At 36.3% G+C, this 13720-nt stretch overlaps 1 protein-coding gene across 1 annotated transcript in view; it reads right to left on the minus strand.

Annotated features, from left to right (window-relative positions):
• Window positions 1-13720, minus strand: part of STK33 (serine/threonine kinase 33) — a 232261-nt gene that overhangs the window by 43094 nt on the left and 175447 nt on the right. Inside the window, exons 10-11 of the mRNA XM_055142785.1 lie at window positions 10636-10748; window positions 10026-10111 (exon numbers count right to left, since the gene is read on the minus strand). Of these exons, the coding sequence (XP_054998760.1) occupies window positions 10026-10111; window positions 10636-10748 (199 nt within the window). The remainder of the gene's footprint in view (window positions 1-10025; window positions 10112-10635; window positions 10749-13720) is intronic.

The raw sequence follows: 13720 nt of genomic DNA on the forward strand, positions 1-13720 counted from the left end.
TCCATTGAAATTTCATAACTGTCCTCATATCTTACAAATCTACTGCAGGTTTGTAATCTAATTAATTAAAATTTAATTAAATTAGAATCAGTTAATTCTAAGACATTTTATCTTCTTGGATACTATTTTATATGATATAATTGTTTTTATTACATTTTCTATTGTTGACTGCTAGTGAGTAGAAATGCAATTGACCTTTGTATATTAATCTTCTCCCCAGCTTTATTGAGATATAAGTGACACACATTATGCACATTGTTATAAAGAATGTATTCATTTTCTATACTTCTATAATGGATGTATATCAATTATAAATTCAGATACCTTACTTCAATTTCCTATTATCCCAAGTAATTGTATTATAACTTGTTTTATATTACTGTAAATAATAAAATTTTTCTTTTACAATTTTGATGACACAATTTCATGGTGAAATTTTGAATTATTTTTGAATTAATTAATTCATTCATTCATTCATTTTGAATTTTCATTATTTTTTTAACTGAAGTATTTTTTTGATAATTCCATTAGCCACTTAGTAATAACTGTCACTGTCACTGTCATCCCGTTGCTCATCGATTTGCTCAAGAGGGCACCAGTAACGTCTCCATCGTGAGACTTGTTAGTGTTTTGGCATATTGAATACAAGCAATGTAAAATAAATTATTTGGGGCCTACTATGGGGGCAGGCTTGAGGGGTGCATGGGAGAATGGGGACAATGGTGGAGGGAAAGTCATAGGTACTGGGATTGGGGTTGGAATACTGAATGCCTGTAACAAATGCATCATAAACAACTCTGTAAACCACGGAAAAATAAAATGGAAAATAAAATGGAAATATAAATAAAATGGAAATATAAATAAAATGGAAAAATAAAATGGAAAAATAATAAAGTGAAATAAAATAGCTTCAAAAAAGAAAACCGTGTCTCATTTCTTATTTAAAATATCTACTTTAATCTTTTATCAGATTATGAGTACTCAACCACTGTATGACTGAAACATAATCACGAAAGTGTGTAAGTCTGTAATTGTATCTCACAGTGTTTCATTAAAAATTTTTTCAAAAAGAATTTTTATCTATTTCTAGTTATGAATGTATGTTGAGTTTTATTACATTTTAAAAAATGATCATATGCCTTTTCTTTCCTATATAGTAATGTGGAAATAGATTTTCAGATTTCCTGAAATTAAAAAATCATTTTATTTTTAGAAAAATATAATTTGGTTATGCGGTAGTATCTTATTATATACATAACTGGATCTAACTCTCTAATACTTAGAATTTTTTACATGTCATGTGAAATGGATTGGTTTCCTTTTCTATAAGTTTGTTATCATTGGTCTAGTTTTGTCTTATTTAATATATATAGCTATAATATATTCAACAAGTTAGAAAAAATTCTATTTTTGGAGTGTGGAAGAGAGTTATAAATTTTAGGTAAAAGTTTGGTATAAATAATCTATAAAGATCATTTGGGCTTGGTTGTGTTCTTTGGGGGAGATTTTAAAATGACAAATTTCTTTTTCTTTGAATCTGTTTTCCCTGGATAAGGGAAAGGGCACTGGTAAGCTTTAAGCATGGAAAGACACAATGTGACATATTTCAAAAAATGCTACATGGCATATCGACATGTGGGATTTGGTGTATATCCTTCTGTGAGTTTAAGTTATCACAATAAAGAATCATAGATTTCTCAAAATATGGAATGGTTAAGCAAAATATGTAACAGTTAAGTTTTATTGAATACTGGCTTCTTATTTTCAGAGGGGACAAACTTTCATTCTATTTCTTCCATGGAATTTCTGCTTACATTTGTCTGCCTAGGGAAATAGTATTTTGTACTTATAATTGGCATTTTAGCTCTTTCTCACAAGTTGAAGACTTTTTGTTGTTTATGTTTAGGTATAACTAATATATTCTGTTAGTTTCAGGTGTGCAACAAAATTATTTACTATTAGTATTTATTGTGAAATAATAATAAAAATTAACATCCATCACTACTCAGAGTTACAAGGCTTTTTTAACTGGTGATGAAAACTTCTAAGATTAAATCTTTCAACAACTTTAAAACAGAAAGTCCATATACTAATTATATATATTATATCATTGCATTTTATATTTCTACTAATATGACTAAATGGTTCTACTTGATTCTGCTCTATGAGTTAGTATTTTTGCTTTACATTATTTAGTTATTTCTTTTATCTCCTTTAGAATGTTTACTCTGTTCGCTTTAAAATTCTTGGACTATACATGAAATTTGTTTATAAATGGATGGACATGAAGGGTATCATGTATCATGCTGAGTAAAAAGAGAAGGAGAGGGACAGATACAGAATGATGGCATTCATTTGTGGAATATAAATATATATAAATATATACATATATATTATAAGACTAATATCCAAAGCCAGGGTAAACAGAGGCCAGGAGGAGTGGTCAGTGGTTAGAAACTTGCCACAAGAGTATGTGTGGAGGTCAAAGGGCAGTTAGGATAGAGAAGGGAACAACATGACAATAATAGTTGGAAATGATCATTTTGGATGGGAACTGAGTGTTGAAAGTAGTTATAGGGATATACCTGATAACCTTTCATTATCTGTGAACCACAAGGCGCTGGGCACCCCAGATGGAGCGGGTACATTCTTCCCGCCTACTCCAGATGGAATTCTGGTGATGAAGAGCTTCCACAAGCAAGGCCCAGTAATGCGGGTTCCAGGACTGAATCTCCAGGCTGCATGGCAGCAGAGGACCCAGGCTGTCCCTCCCCAGGTCCCTGACTGCCCAGCATACTGACTGTCGGGCCCATAATTTGCCTCTGGGCTTCATCTTAGCACACCAACAACCCTGGCCCAGAGACTCCCAATTGAATTCTCAAATATATTAGTGCCATACAGAGATGTCCTGGAATCAATCATATACAATCTAGAAATTTACATTTACAATTGTGGTGGTGCAAGCTCTCGTGATACTCAAAAATGAGCAATGGAAAATCAATTATCTAGTGTCTGCTCCTGACAGGTAGGCTTGAATGGTGAAGGGAAATATTGAGCAAAACATAAAGTCCAAAATTAGAGAGAGAATATTGAGGAAATTGTCTACCTTAGAGGCAGGGTGAGGACTGGGATGTGGGTGGTGGAAAATGTGCACTGGTGGAGGGATGGGTGTTCCATCATTTATGGCTGAATATCAAACATGAAAGCTTTGTAATTCTATCTTACAGTGATAGAAAAAAAATAATGTGGAGTTCATGCCCAGTTCAATCAGCTTAATCAATGGCTGAATGGCTAAACAAATAGCATTATTTGAAAAAATAAAAAACCATAAGGCCCCAAAGGGGCTCGGGGTGGGGGTGGGGGAGAAAGAGAAGAAAAGAAAAGTACCTACCATAGTGGCAGGCAGATGTGGGGGGAAGGAAACTGGGACCATTGGTGGTGGGAAAAGTACACTGGTGAAGGGACGGGTGTTGGAACTAACTGAAATTGAATCATGAATAACTTTGTAGATGTGTATATCACCGTGATTCAATTTTTAAAAAAATCCTTAGACTGTTCATTTTTTAATGGTACTTGAAATCTTGACCTGTAAATATATTTCCCATGAACTACTGGCTCCTCAGGAGAACAGGGCATAGGTCTGGGGCTATCAGACCTAAATCTTCAAAGGTCAGGCAGAGAAGCAGGGAAACCCTTTGGCACCAAAGAAAGACCTCAGTTCTGGGCTTTCCTTTTGTTAGCCTCCTCCTTCTAGAACAGACAACTCAAGAGGAAACCCTCCTGAAAGTGGGACCATTCCACCAGTTCTAGGCTGTGGAGACCAACAGATAAGAAATTAATACGTAAAACATATTAATTCTATTTTCTTAGCTTCTTCAAGAGTTTCAGTATTGCTCTGACTGGGTTTCCTCAGCTCCCTATGTGGGAACAGAAACCAACATTCTAAGGAAAAGGGGAAGAGGCAAAGGGGATTGGGTTGGTTTTGTCCTATTTATATTTTTGCCTAAGCAGCAGTCTCACTCACTCTGCACAACAGATCAAACTATCCCTTTATCTTTGAAGAGACTTGGTACACTGTTCTCTGAATTCTGGAATCACAAGGCTTGTCTCTAAAGTCAGTCCAGGTTTAATCCCCAGTGATAATTCAACATGGCCTCCAGCTGCCTTTCACTAGGCAGTTTTTGACATAGAAATAAAACAGATTCAAAGAAACAATGGAGTAACAATACCATCTCAAAACTCCTTTCAATTTCAACTACTCATTACATCAAGGTCTAGAGCAATAACTCTAACCTGTTTTAGAGTGTAATCTCTAAGATTACTTCCTTACTTCTGTGGTTCTATAATAACTATTCCCTGAATAGTTTTTTTGTCTTTATGCCTTTGTGAAGTTCTTTTAATCTAGAAGCCACCTTCTTACCATGACTCCAACATTCATTTCTATGTGTACCTATTCTTAGACCTGAATTACATTTATTACCTACTCTTCATCCTCTTCTTTTGTGGGTGGGGTGGGTGGGTGGGGAGGTGACAAAACCAACCATAATCAGGGCTTACTCCTGGCTCGGTGCTCAGAGACCACTTCTGGTGTGGCTCAGGGGGGCACATGGCATGCTGGGGATTGAACGCAGGCCAGCTATATGCAAGGCAAAACTTGGCCCCTGTTATCTCTCCAAATCTCATATTACCTACTCTGTGAGTAGTCTTTATAATTCTCTCAAAGGAACAATAGATATTTTCTTTAAAAACTACTTTGGGGACTGAAGAGATAGTACAGGAACTAAGGAATTTCCTTTTCATGTGACTAACCCTGAGGTTTGATCCCCAGCACCACATAGTCCCCTGAGAACCTACATGAGTGATCCCAGAGCACAGAGCGGAAGGAAACTCTTAGTACTGCTAGGTGTGGCCTAACCCTTCCCCCAAAAAAACCTACTACTAGGACTATTACTATCAATACCAGATCTCCACCATATACACACATATATACGCACGTTATAAACTCATTGTCTCATGGGATTTTGTTTTAAACCCTATATTAGACAGTAGGCAAGTTTTTGGCAAGAATTGTGGAAGATTTATCCTGTGTCCTTCAGAGTACATAGAAATAATTGAATAAATATTTGTTTAATCATTAAGCATATCAGTCACTAGATATTGACTAAATGAATATTCTGGTTTATAAGTTTCTTAGATTAATTTTTACAAAAATCTTTATCAAGTAGAGGCTCAACAGATCCACATAAATAATTTATCAGAATTAAAGAATAAATATAATAAAATAAAGGTAACAGTTTTAATATACTTAGATAAAAATGTTAAGGATGAAAAAATATTCAACAAGACATTTCCATACTCTTATGTAGAGTGTATATGTTAAGGTTTAGTGTCAAAAGCTAATGAACAAATCTGAAAAACAATTTTTACATTAATGAACAACAGACTTGTTCACACATGAGGACTACTCTGAAATTAGACACTCCAATTTGAGTACAAATGCCTTTGCAAAGTAATTTGAGGTAAATTACTTAAGGGAGGAAGTATTCAATTCATCTGTGTACCCCTATATACTTTATGGGATAATACTTAAAAATACTTAGTAAAATCAATATAGACATTGAAATAACTGTTGCTATTTTAAGTAAACCATAGAAAAATTGATATACTATAAGAATTTCCTTCATATTCTGAATCAAGTGTTTGATCTTCACTATCTTATTAGCCTGAGACTCAAGTCCTTCACTATTATATTTCTTTTTCTTAGTTTCATTCCTTGTTTGCAAGGCAAATGAACTTTCTGCTTCACATTAGCTTGCCTCGGTGCTTCTAGAAATTTAACAATTTCTTATGTAATTTATCAATTTTTTTCTAGTGTTATGTCTATGTAATTTCTTTTTTGTTATCTATGTATATGTATATCTTATATACTCATATGTGTATATATCTATGAACCTAGCATAGGACATTGGTACTTGGAAAGCATCAAAATAACAACAATAATAGTAATAACTAATATGTAAATAATACTAATAGAGAACAAATCTGGAAAAGAATTTTTGACAAGCTATAGAATGATAGGGCTGGAGCAATAGCAGAGTAGGTAGTGCGCTTGCCTTGCACGCAGCTGACCTGGGTTCGATTCCTCCACCTCTCTCGGACAGCCTGGCAAGCTACCAAGAGTATCTGGCCTGCATGGCAGAGCCTGGCAAGCTACCGTGGCATATTCTATATGCCAAAAAAACAGTAACAGCAAGTCTCACAATGGAGATGTTACTGGTGTCTGCTCGAGCAAATCGATGAGCAACGGGATGACAGTGATACAGTGAAACTTAGAACAATGATTTTTTTTTCTTTTTGGGTCACACCCAGTGATGCACAGGAGTTACTCCTGCTCTGCGCTCAGGAATTACTCCTGGTGGTGCTCAGGGACCATACAGGATGCTGGGAATCAAATCCGGGTTAGCCGCTTGCAAGGCAATCGCCCTACCCACTGTGCTATTGCTCCAGCCCTCAATGATTTTTAAATATAATTGAACATAAATTTTAACAACTGATAGCTTGTTAAAAAAATGCAACTTTTGTTCATATTTTTGGGCCACAACCAAATCTACTCAGAGCTTACTTCTAGCTCTATGATTAAGGATCACTCCTGGAAGTGTTCAGGGGACCATACAGGGTGCTGGGAATTGAACCTGGGCCTGTGCTATCACGTAGATAGCACAGTGGGTAGGGCGTTTGCCTTGCATGTGGCCGACCCAGGTTCGATTCCTCCATCCCTCTCGGAGAGCCAGGCAAGCTACCGAGAGTATCCCGCCCGCACGGCAGAGCCTCGAAAGCCACCTATTACATATTCGATATGCCAAAAACAGTAACAAGTCTCACAATATTACTGAAGACGTTACTGGTGCCCACTCGAGCAAATCGATGAGCAATGGGATGACAGCGATACAGTGATCTGTCATGTACAAGAAAAGCACCTTACTTGCCGTGCTATCTTTCTGGCCCCTAAATATGAGAATTTTGATATAAGTTGTCACAAGGGAACTGAAGGGATGCCAAGAGAAAACTAATTATCTGGTAAGAAGGAGTAAATTTCTGAACCATTGTTGACAATAGGCAAGCCAAAAAGGAAGAAACTATAACATGTAAGAAACAGATGTAAGAATTACAACTAGACTCCTTACAATGGGTAACCATCAAACACTTCCTTTCTAGGAAAGTCATCTTTTGGCCCTTTTCCCTTACATATAATCTTTAACCTTTAAAATCGGGATAACAATATAAATTTGAGTTCCATTCACTTAAATGTACATAGAGAAACAATGGTTATTTTATCAGAATACTTTTTAGATTGGGAATCATGCTTCAAAATGCACAATACGTGGGCTAAAAAATATAGCAACTCTTTATCCAACAAAACACTTTGAAAAAGTCTCTATGCTTTAGGTATTGCAAAAGATAAGCTCTATAAAGCAGCAAGGCACTGAGAGAATGAACACATTTTCTTTAGGTTATTTCAGAGTACACAGAAAGTAAGACTTCAAGTGGTTAAGAATAAAAGAGTTTTGTCTTTCAGAAGTTTATAAAATTCCAGTATTCTAAACTTTATACACTCATCTCCTTAGGATAGTCCAACATAGTACACACAATCTTACTTCTTCATCTATTTGGCAAAGACTACATAGAGACAAATGTAACAGAGGTTCAAAATTGGAGATTTCTGGAAAAAATTTCTGACCAAATCCAGAAATAAAGTTGTACTAATTAGAAAACAAATAATTAAATGGCCAAACACAAATGTTGTGTAATGCAGAAAAGAGATGGATTTCTAAGAAAGACCATCTGTTTTGCAGGTTTTTGACCTTACAGTGCTACAAATCTACACAGTCTACTTTGCAGTGATCTGGCTGCTAGCTCAACTGCACAATTAGTTTAAGCCAGAAATATTTATTGCAAAGCATCATTTGAGAGATCTATACATTCACAAAAGACAATAGATAAGACTCATTTTTGAAGGAAAGGTCATTTTCAGTCCTTAAAGAAAAATGTTATTCAAAAACTTCCAAAGATAAACTAAACACTTATGAAGAGTGACATCAATATAAATGTATGATCTTGGACGTACCTGACCTTCAGGGCCAGCATAAATCTGTCTGCCTGCCTGTATAAGGGAAACTCCTTCTGCTCGTCTTGACCTCTTAGCAGCATTTACCTGGAAGCTCAGTGCTCTGGCTATCTCTGGCATTTTTTCTCATTTAACTTCCCTGTACTTCTAATTTTTCTTCTCCATGAAACTCAGTCACTGTGTTTTCTTCTTCAAAGTATCGCGGTATTTAGGGGCAGAGTGCTGGTCCTTTTCTTTTATCTTTCTGTATTTTTCTTAATTTATCTCTTCAGCCCAGTGGTTTTATATGTAGATGGGATTTTCAAGTTAATATCACCTGCTCAGACTTCTCTAGTTTCCAAGATTCAAAATTTCAATGATCTAATTGATAGCTCTACTTAGATGTCACACAGACATCTTGAATTTAGCATGTCTAGTATGGAACTTTTGATTCTCCGTCCTTCCTCCAGAAAATAATTCTTGTTTTTTCTATGATTTTCCGTATCCTCTTAAATGGCACCACAATTCAACTAGCTTCTAAAGCAAAATTTAAAAGTCATTTCCCATTTCTCCCTTATTTTCATGTCTTGTGAAATAAGTATGAAAGTCCTATGAACTATACCTAAAAATATGTATACTTAAATGAAATAAGATATAAATAAAATACAAATGTAATAATATCTTATATAAGTAAATATTAATATATAATATAATATCTTCATGCCATTGCCCTCCTTTAAATAAAGAGATTATCTAGGAGTCACTTCCACTTTAATCTCATTGAGTGCTACTATAATTAGCAAAGACAGGGGATAATTGTCACTGTCACTGTCATCCCTTTGCTCATCGATTTGCTCAAGCGGGCACCAGTAATGTCTCCATTGTGAGACTTGTTGTTACTGTTTTTGGCATAACGGTTACGCCACGGGTAGCTTGCCAGGCTCTGTTGTGCAGGCGAGATACTCTCGGTAGCTTGCCGGGCTCTCTGAGAGGGGCGGAGGAATCGAACCTGGGTCAGCCATGTTCAAGGCGAATGCCCTATCAAAGGAAAATTAGACAGCAGTGTTTTCAATAAAGCCAGGATCTCCATTCTCTCTCTCTCTCTCTCTCTCTCTCTCTCTCTCTCTCTCTCTCTCTCTCTCTCTCTCTCTCTCTCTCCTTTTTGGGTCATACCTGGCGTTGCACAGGGGTTACTCCTGGCTCATGCACTCAGGAATTACTCCTGTTGGTACTCGGGGGACCATATGGGATGCTGGGAATCGAATCCAGGTCATCCCTGTGCAAGGCAAACGCCCTACCTGCTGTGCTATCACTCCAGACCTGTGGATCTCCATTCTCAAAGGAGAGAGAATAAATATTGAGAAGTAAGAATAAACTGCTCCATTGTTCCTGTTGTAACAAGGTAATGTTCTAAATACAGGGACACTAAATTAACTAATAAGACTAAGGGCCTTTGCATGAGACATTGTTAGGAGTCCTTAGCTTTTTTGAGTCCTCAAGGATTTGCAAACATCCAAAGAATTGAAAGAAGGGTTTTTTATGATTTCAGTGCTTTACATAAATAAACTATACAGACTGTTTCAATATTTTAGTTTTACCTGTGAACATTTTTCAACTCTAGTCTACTGGACTTGATAACTTCATGATTTGGAAGTAAGATTTCAAGCAAAGCCTTGAAATCTCAAAACTTTAAGCCTCATTTAGACCTCTAAAAAATACTTAAATGACTCTGGTAATGTTGCAACAGTTAGAAAATATACAATTTATTAATAAATCGAGATAATAATTCTTTTATCTTGTAGAAGATGAAACTACTTGGCTATTTTAAGAAAAAGACATATAAACTACAAAACCAGGAGGAAAAAAATGAGCAATGAAAACTTATCAGAAAGAAAAAAAAAGAAACGCTACTGTGACTTACTGTTAACCAGTGGTTATCTAACAGTTCCTTAGCTGTAATTCTGTGAGCAGGATCTACTTTCATAAGTTGTTTCAACACACTTTTAGCTGCAAAAAAGGGGACAACCTTGAAAATTTTATTTAATTACAATTGTTATCATATATTTTCCAAACTATTGAGGATTAAGCCTGTGATGTGAAGAAAATATGTCAATTATTTAATATCCTAAAGACTGGCTAAAAGTTTAAACCTAAATTGAGGTCTTATTACATTGATTACCCAATTTTTACTTGCCTACAGTAAAAATTAATCTAGAAATCTAAAAGTTTTCTCTTCAACTTTTACTATGTATTTTTAATTTTTGTTGGAAGTTTTGACCATAACAATTATAATGGATAGATTTCCACAAGTAAATGGTTTATTACTATAAGCATATTTTATGAATACACAGATATTAAAGAATTTAAGTTATTGGATAAATTTTTTATATTATAAGATATTTGTTCGAGCGGGCACCAGTAACATCTCTTATTGAGAGACTTATTGTTACTGTTTTTGGCATATCCAATATGCACGGGTAGCTTGTCAACAATTATAAGATATAGACAGTAACCAATTAATTTATACTTACCACTTTCACTGATGGAGTCCCAGATTGGTTCTTCAAAATGCAGTTCTCCCTTCTTTATTAACTCAAAGAGCTTCTCCTCTGAGGCTGCCAAAAAGGGTGGTTCTCCACATAATCTACAATGAAGGCGATTATTTTGTTTATATTTTTATAAGCTAAGCAAAATAATTAAAAATTAAATTTTAAAAAAAAATTTATTGAATCACTGTGAGATAGTTACAAGCTTTCATGTTTGGGTTACAATCTCACAATGATCAAACACCCATCCCTCCACCAGTGCACATTCCCCACCACCAATATCCCCAGTATACACCCCTTTCCCACCCTCCCCTGACTCCATGGCCGACAATATTCCCCATACTCTCTCTCTATGTTTGGGCATTATGGCTTACAACACAGATACTGAGAGGTCATCATGTTTGGTCCATTATCTACTTTCAGCACACATCTCCCATCCTGACTGATTCCTCCAGCAATAATTTTCTTAATGATCCCTTCTCTATTCCCTCTGCCTTCTCCCCTCCACTCATGAAGCAGGCTTCAAGCTATGGGGCAATTCTTCTGGCCCCTGTATCTACTGTACTTGGTGTCAGCCTCATGTGATATTCTTCTATACTCCACAAATGAGTGCAGTCCTTCTATGTCTGTCCCTCTCTTTCTGACTCATTTCACTTAGCATGATACTCTCAATGTCTATCCATTGATAAGCAAATTTCATGACTTCATCTCTCCTAACAGTTGCATAGTATTCCATTGTGTAGATGTACCAAAGTTTCTTTAACCAGTCATCTGTTCTAGGGCACTTGGGTTGTTTCCAGATTTTGGCTATTGTGAAAAGTGCCGCAATGAACTTATAGGTACAGATGTCATTTCTACTGTGCTTTTTTGCATCCTCAGGATATATTCCCAGAAGTGATATTGCAGAGTCCTATGGAAGCTCAATTTCTAGTTTTTGAAGGACTATCCAAATTGTTTTCCAGAAAGAATAGACTAGTTGGCATTCCCATACAGATAGGAAAGGAAGAGGTCAAGTTATCACTATTTGCAGACGATATGATACTATACTTAGAAAACCCTAAAGACTCTACAGAAAAGCTATTAGAAATGATAGGTCGATATAGTAAAGTGGCAGGCTACAAAATCAGCACCCAAAAGTTCATGGCTTTCTTATATACAAATAATGAAAGAGAAGAAAAAGACATTTAAAAAAATTCTTGTTCACAATAGTGCTTCAGAAAATCAAGCACTTTGGAATCAGCTTAACAAGAGTTGAAGAACCTATACAAGAAAAATTACAAAACACTACTTCAGGAACACCAAGTAAAATGTGGTCGGAGGTCATGTGGGGGAGGAGTGACGCGTGCCGAATGTAGACTAGAGACTGAACACAATGGCCGCTCAACACCTTTATTGCAAACCACAACACCTAATCAAAGAGAGAGAACAAAAGGGAATACCCTGCCATAGTGGCAGTTTGGGGTAGGGGGAGACGGGACTGGGGAGGGTGTGAGGGACGCTGGGTTTACTGGTGGTGGAGAATGGGCACTGGTGAAGGGATGGGTTCTCGAACTTTGTATGGGGGAAACATGAGCACAAAAATGTGTAAATCTGTAACTGTACCCTCACGGTGATTCACTAATTTAAAATTAAAAAAATAAAATAAAATCTCAGAGCTAAAAATAAATAAATAAATATATAAAACACTACTTCAAGAAATAAAAGAGGACAGTAGGAAATGGAGACATATCCCCTGCTCATGGGTAGGAAGAATTAACATTATCAAAATGGCAATACTGCCCAAAGCACTATACAAATTTAATGCGGTCTCTATCAGGCTACCCATGACATTTTTCAAAGAAATAGACAAGACACTCCTGAAGTTCAAATGGAACAAGAAACCCCCACGAATAGCTAAAGCAATCATTGGAAAAAAAGAAGATGAGTGGCATCACCTTCCCCAACTTCAAACTCTACTACAAAGCAGTAGGAATTAAAACAGCACAGTATTGGTCTAGAAAGAAACCTGCAGACCAATGGAACAGAGTTAAATATCCTGTCACAGACCCCCATATATATGGCCAATTAATCTTTGACAAAGGAGCAAGAAATACAAAGTGGAACAAGGAAAGCCTCTTCAACAAGTGGTGCTGGGAAACTGGATAGCTACCTGCAAAAAAATGAACTCTGACCTCTGTCTAATGCCAGGCACAAAAGTCAGATCAAAGTGGATTAGAGACCTCAATATCAGACATGAGTCTATAAGGTACATAAAGGAAAATGTAGGCAGAACTCTCCATGACATTGAAGCTAAAAGCATCTTTAAAGATGAAACAGCACTGACCATGCAAGTGGAAGCAAACATAAACAAATGGGACTACATCAAAATAAGAAGCTTCTGCACTTCAAAAGAAAGAAATACACAATACAGAAAGAGCCCACAGAATGGGAAAGAATATTTTCCCAATATCCATCTGATAAGGGATTAAATATACAGGATATACAAGACACTAGAAGAATTGTACAAGAAAAAAACCTCCAACCCTATCAAAAAATGGGGAGAAGAAATGAACATAAATTTCCTCAAAAAAGAAATACAAATGGCCAAAAGGCACATGAAAAAATGCTCCACATCGCTAGTCATCAGGGAGATGCAAATCAAAACAACAATGAGATATCATCTCACACCACAGAGACTGGCACAATAGCAACCAGTGTTGGCATGGATGTGGGGGAAAAGGGACGCTCTTAAAAATTAAATTTACATGTAACTTAGAAGCAGTGGCCCTTCCTATTTTAACTTAAGGCTGGAAGACGGTGGGTGCCTCTCTGGATGTAATAGGATTCATAGAAGTAATTGGCTTTTGCAAGATCAATGGAAGTCTTTGAATACACTGAAACCTCCTGATCTGCCATGGCCCCCTGCTGCCCCAATGTTAGGAAATATACTTACATGGGGTTAAAACACAGGCAGTGTATGAGATGAAGTGCAGAGTGGTATTGACAGTTAAGACAGAAGGCACACATTGTTGTGAGCAAAGAAAAGGTAATCCTTCCGGCACAAAAAAGTTTTATCTATGATAAAATGCTA

The sequence above is a fragment of the Sorex araneus genome, chromosome 6 (genome assembly GCF_027595985.1).
Source record: "Sorex araneus isolate mSorAra2 chromosome 6, mSorAra2.pri, whole genome shotgun sequence".
Lineage (NCBI taxonomy): Eukaryota > Metazoa > Chordata > Mammalia > Eulipotyphla > Soricidae > Sorex > Sorex araneus.